Genomic DNA, 6,261 nt, shown 5'->3' on the forward strand with positions numbered 1-6,261 from the left:
CGTGGGTCGACCGATCTTCCATAAATGGCTTGTCATGTGCCTTTCACGTGACTTATGTTTATGCCACATCATCATGCTAATTTTTATAGAAACAATAATATTTGAATTTATATTAATATAATTAATAAAAAATTTATTTTTAATTAGTTTTAAAAGTATATTCCATTGAATATTTGGAATATTTCATTAAAGTTAACAAAATAAACTGTTAAAACCAAGAACTTCCGTTATCTACACACTTTTTATATAGAAGAGATATTTATTATGTATTATATATTATTGTAATAGCAAAATTTTATAAAATTTAAGATTATATATATTATATGTTATATATTATTATTATAATAATAATTATAACATTTGAATTTATATTAATATAATTATTAAATATCTAGTCTTGTATTATATATTATTATAATAATTGTTTAACCCGATTTTGACTTGATGACGAGGCTTCTAAGAAAGAGACATGTGGCATTACACCTCATTAAATTCAAAGAGCTGGTCGGAAGGAATAGCTGCGCGAGAGGGCTACATCAAAATATAAGAGCTTATTTAGAAAAGTTCAAGTAACCTACTCGATGATGGAGAAGACTAGTACTATCCCATGAAATTGCTCGGAGTGCAAGATTTGCTCGATGAGCAAGTCACTTTTACCCAAAGATCCGGATTTTACGAGATACCACTAAATATCCCAAGATATTTATGTAACTGACATGTAAATTGAATCATTCCTGTATTATTTGAATCTGTAACTGAATGTACTAATCTCATACCTACACGTGTAGGGCCTATAGCCCACTAAAACTCTATAAATAGGGAGTTCATTCAATCATTAACCCGAAGCGAAAGTTACAAGAGAAAAAGCTAGAGATTTCTTTTTGTACACACTTTACATACAAAACCCTTCGAATTGTATTATTTTCTCAGCTTAAGAAACTCAGTTGAACCTTGTTTCTTCTTGATCTTGAGTTTGAGATTTTTTTTAATAATAAAAATGCAAGTGGACATAAGTCATTACCAACTCTTGGGGCCAAACTACTGTAAAATTCTTAGTGTCGTTTACATGATTTCAATTTATTTTATTATTATTCTGTCGTATACATGACTTAATGTGTTGACCAAAACGTTGATTAACAATAATTATATTTTATAACATTTGAATTTATATTAATACAATTAATAAATATCTTTATATTAATATAATTAATAAATATCTAATTATAATAATGATATTTTATAATATTTAAATTTATATTAATATAATTAATAAATATATATTTTCAATTTGTTAATTAATAAATATTTGTATTATCTATTATTATAATAATAATATTTTATAACATTTGAATTTATATTAATATAATTAATAAATATCTAGTTATAATAATAATAATATTTGAATCTATATTAATATTATCAATAAATATCTAGTTATAATAATGATATTTTATATTTTTAACTTATTATAAAAATATATTATGTTAATACTTCGTTAGAGTTAATAAAAAAAAACTGTTAAAATAAATTTTTTTTTAATCTACATACATCATGTATCCAGATTTGATTTGTTTTAAAAAATTACTAATGAAACACAAATTCAACTCTGTAAGACTCCAAACAATAATAATACAATCAATTACATTTTTAAAAATAAATTTTGAGATAACAAATTAATTTTTTTTAATCAATATCACTATTTTAAAAAATGTAATTTTTAAATCATAAACCATTCAGCTTCTTAATGATTTTGTTTCTCCAAAAGAATAATTTTGACCCCAAATATTAATTTTCAATTATGGTACAAACGAGATTGATTAAAAAGAAAAAGGAAATACAATGGAGCTAACTTTTTGTCCGTTGGGGAATTTGTATAATGAATCAATGATATCACTTTCGGTGAGGAATAAAGTGCTGAAAAATATATAAGGGAATGGAGTGCTTTGAGAGAATGTCCATTTATTTCCTCTGCTTTCTTACCATATATATTATATTAAAAATATGTAGATAACTAAAATTATTGATTTTAATAATTTATTTTGTTAGTTTTAATGGAATATTTTAAGTATTTAATTAAATATTCTAAAATTTTAACTCAATATATTTTTAAAACTAATTAAAAATAAATATTTGTTAATTATAATAATATAAATTTAAATTCAAATATTATAAAATATCATTATTATAATAATATTTAATATAAGATTACAAATATAATAATTATATTAATATAAATTTAAATTCAAATGTTATAACATATCATTATTATAATAATATATAATACAAAACTAGATATTTAATAATTATATTAATATGAATTCAAATAATATAATAATATATAATACAAGATTAGATATTTAATACTTATATTAATATATATTTAAATATTTTAAAATATCATTATAATAATACATAATCTTAATTTTTATTAAAAAAATTATCATTTATGTTTAAAAAAATTATCATATTATATATTTTTTTAAAATCATAAACAATGTTTTGGTTTAAATTTTCTTTTAATATGTTTATGTTATTTTTTATATATATAATATTATTTATTTATTTGAAATTTATATAGCAATTATACAAATTTACTAAAAAATATTAATAAATTTTATAAATAAAACTAAGCAAACGCTAGTAGTATTGATAAATATTTCATAGATGTTGGGCCCAAAATATTCGGCCCAAAGGTTTCTCCATTTTTATTAAATCGAAACGGAGCGTTTTAGCCCTAGCAGAGGCACCAGAATCAGAGGTCGCGGGTCAGAGGCGAACCTCGCCTCTATCCTTTACATACTTAAAAGATCCGAAAGCATTTTGGAGGGAAATTTAGTTACTCCTTCAACCAATCAGGGAGCAGACTTAACCTACTAACCACCTAATGTTTCTTACTCTATAAATACCTTGTTCTCATTTGGATAAAGGGATCGAAATCTGACTTAAACATCGGAGTGTCTTTCTTGCAGGTACCCCCAGACGGTTCGACGATCATCGAAGTCATCTTCATTGCTGGAGAAAGATCCGAGAGCCAAAGTTTGACGACAAGTACCTCCTGATTTAGAAAGAAAAATTTGTTGCATCAACAATTTGGCGCCGTCTGTGGGAAACTCTCTCTCACGAAATCTTTGAATTAAGAAACTTCCCAAACAATCAAGACTCACTCGAACACGAAAGCCATGCCACCAAAAAACAACGGCACACCAAGTACAATCGCCCCGATCGTCCCTGCGACGGATGTCAGCGATCAAATCGACAAGATGTGTCAACTGCTGGAAGCCAATCAACAGAGATCTGATGAGGCCATAGGGCACTGACCGCAACTCAAGCCAAGCTAGAGGTTGAGATCGCCGAGTTGCGAAGAACAAATGAAGCCACGCATAAAGCCCAAGACAAAGAAAGTCCCAACCTTGATGGGTCAGGAGCTCAGGTCGTCCAGATCGACTCACCTGAGAGGAATGCTCATTACATCAGAGAAGGATCCCAGGGTCCTGCGCCATTATCTCTAGCTCGTCAACGTCAAAGGACTAGCGAACGACAGACGGATCAATGCGAAACACATACACGAACCGACGCAGAGCCCGTAAGAACATCCCAACTTGACACTGAGAACGGGCCCCTACAGACCCAGGCACGGACCCCACAAGGCGTAATAGCCGAAGAGCGTACCCCCTCTGCCAGGTTCTTGGAAAGCTGGAAGGAAGAGATGCTACGAGAGGTAATGCAGAAGTTCTCTAACGGAAGATCTGCGTACGCCTCTGACTACGTAGATTTGGTTTCAAGAATCGCCGAAAGATCACCTTTTGCAGAGTGGATACAAAATGAGCCCACGCCAAGAGATTTCGTGATTCCCCCCTACCCGCATTCAATGGGAAGGGAGACCCATTCAATCACTTATTCCAGTTCCAACAGAAGATGGCCTTGGAAGTCAATAATGAAGCCATACAGTGCAAAGTCTTCTCCACAACCTTTTCTGGACCAGCTCTGTTGTGGTTTAGGCAACTAAAACCTGGCTCTGTCAGCAGCTTTGGGGACCTTCGTAGAGATTTTCTTCAGCAATACAATGCCAATTGCGAAGCTCCAAGAACGATGGCAAACCTCTACCGAATTAAGCAAGGAGAAAATGAGCACCCAAAGTCGTACCTGCAGCGTTTTATCGACCTTGTACACCAAATCCACAATGTAGAGCCAGCAACCGCAACCAACCTCTTTGTCAAAAGTCTGCAAGTGGGGTCCCTCTTACACGAGAATCTCACTATGACCCCACCGTACGACATGGACGAAATCCAGGCCCAAGCCGAGGGTGTCTTTAGGGTCTTGGAATTTCAAGAACGCGCGCAGAAGAAGTCCGCTCTCATTTCAACACGGCCGACAAACAACCTTCCCCCTTCATCTGCAAGGGACGAGAAAAGAAAGAGGCAGGAGTCCGACCATACGGAAGGGGGAAAGAGGCCAAGAGCAAACTGAGACCCACCACGGTACTCCTCTTTCGAGTACACTGTCCCCCAGGAGGTCATCTACGAAGAAAACAAAGACAGACCCATCTGACGGGAACCATACAAAATCACCACTCCCTCAAAAAGAAGAGACAAGAATAAGTTCTGCATCTTCCACAAGGACCATGGCCACATGATTTCTGAATGCCACAACCTCCATAACTAGATTCAGGCCCTCATGAGAAATAGGTGATTGACCCAGTACATTAAAGGATTAGACAGGCCTGAAATCTCATGGCCCAATACCGCTCCTGCCCCAACACCTCCAATGGCGACGGCTTCCACAAATGTGGCTTCTACAAGCTCGCAAGAACCTCTCAAAAAAGTCCCCATGATACACGGGACCATGGAGCAGACCACAGAACAAGAGCATAAGACCAAAAACCACAAGAGAATGGAGGAAAGATTAAAGCAGTACAGATCATTAGGCCACACTGTTAATTTTGTCACCTCAGAAGACAGATGCTACCCAACCTCTGCAATAACTTTCACAGAAGATGACTCGCGGGCAGTACACCTACCCCATGACGACCCTCTAGTCATCACGCTACAGGTTGACCATTGCCAATTGGGAAGAGTTTTAGTCGACGGGGGCAGCAGCATTGATGTTCTCTTCTGGGAAGCCTTCCAAAAGATGGGTCTCGAAGAGAGTCAAATCAGACCCTCTGTTACACCAATCCTAGGATTCAACAATCAAAGAGTGTACCCGAAGGGCGCAATCAGGCTAAATGTAGTCGTTGCAGAACGCACTTTGCCAGTAGACTTCCTTATAGTGGGCTCCATCACAAGCTACAACGTTATCATGGGGAGAAATTGGATCTACAGAATGCAAGGCGTGGTCTCCACCTTACATCAAGTTATGCGATGTCAATCACCCGACGGACGCTACACCATCGACATAAAAGGATGCCAGAGGCAGGCAAAGAAATGCTACCTGACCCTGAAGGAGATAAATGAAATCAACACCTCTTCCCCTGGCGACGACCTCACCAAATAGCAATCAGGGGGCTGCTTACAAGCATATCTCAGAGCCATAGAGGCAGAAGAAGATCACGATAAGCCTCAAACGACTCTCGACGATCTATATGAGATTTGTATAGATGAAAATGATCCATCCAAAAAATTGATGGTAAGCGCCCGACTGCCAGAATTAGAAAAGCAAGCTCTAATCCAGTTCCTCAAAACCAGAGTGGGGACTTTTTCCTAGTCCCCACACGATATCCCGGGTATTGATCCTATAGTCATGTGTCGTAGCCTCAATATATCAAATAGCTTCCCAGCCGTCAAGCAGAGGCAGAGGAGGTTCACTCCCGAAGTCAACCAAGCCATACAAGAAGAGGTACAACAGTTACTGAGCATAGGTGCAATCGAAGAATGCCTATATCCTAGTTGGCTAGCCAACCCTGTGGTGTTCCCAAAGAAAAACGAAAAAAAAAATGAGTGTGCATATACTACACTAACTTAAACAAGGCGTGCCCTAAAGATAGATACCCTCTTCCAAAAATTGATCAAATGATAGATGCCACAACGGGTTACGAAAGAATGACTTTCCTTGATGCCTACTCAGGGTATAATCAAATCCCAATGAAAGTAGAAGATCAGATTCATATGACTTTCACAACATAACGCGGTTTATACTGCTACAAAGCCATGCCCTTTGGCTTGAAAAACGCAAGAGCAACATATCAGAGGCTGATGCACAAGCTTTTTTCCTCATTGCTTGGTAAAAATATGGAAGTATACATTGATGGCATGGTGATGAAAT

General features: G+C 35.4%; 1 protein-coding gene across 1 annotated transcript; it reads left to right on the plus strand.

Moving 5' to 3' along the window:
• The first annotated feature begins 4,764 nt into the window (after window positions 1–4,764).
• LOC133796050 (uncharacterized) lies at window positions 4,765–5,493 on the plus strand. The gene has a single exon (XM_062233531.1). The coding sequence runs from the start codon at window positions 4,765–4,767 to the stop codon at window positions 5,491–5,493; it is 729 nt and encodes a 242-aa protein (XP_062089515.1).
• Window positions 5,494–6,261: the final 768 nt, after the last annotated feature.

The sequence above is a fragment of the Humulus lupulus genome, chromosome 8, assembly GCF_963169125.1.
Source record: "Humulus lupulus chromosome 8, drHumLupu1.1, whole genome shotgun sequence".
Taxonomy (NCBI): domain Eukaryota; kingdom Viridiplantae; phylum Streptophyta; class Magnoliopsida; order Rosales; family Cannabaceae; genus Humulus; species Humulus lupulus.

Excerpts from the sequence above, each read along its gene's own strand:
- LOC133796050 (XM_062233531.1), top strand. The coding sequence starts at position 4,765 with ATGGCGACGGCTTCCACAAATGTGGCTTCTACAAGCTCGCAAGAACCT.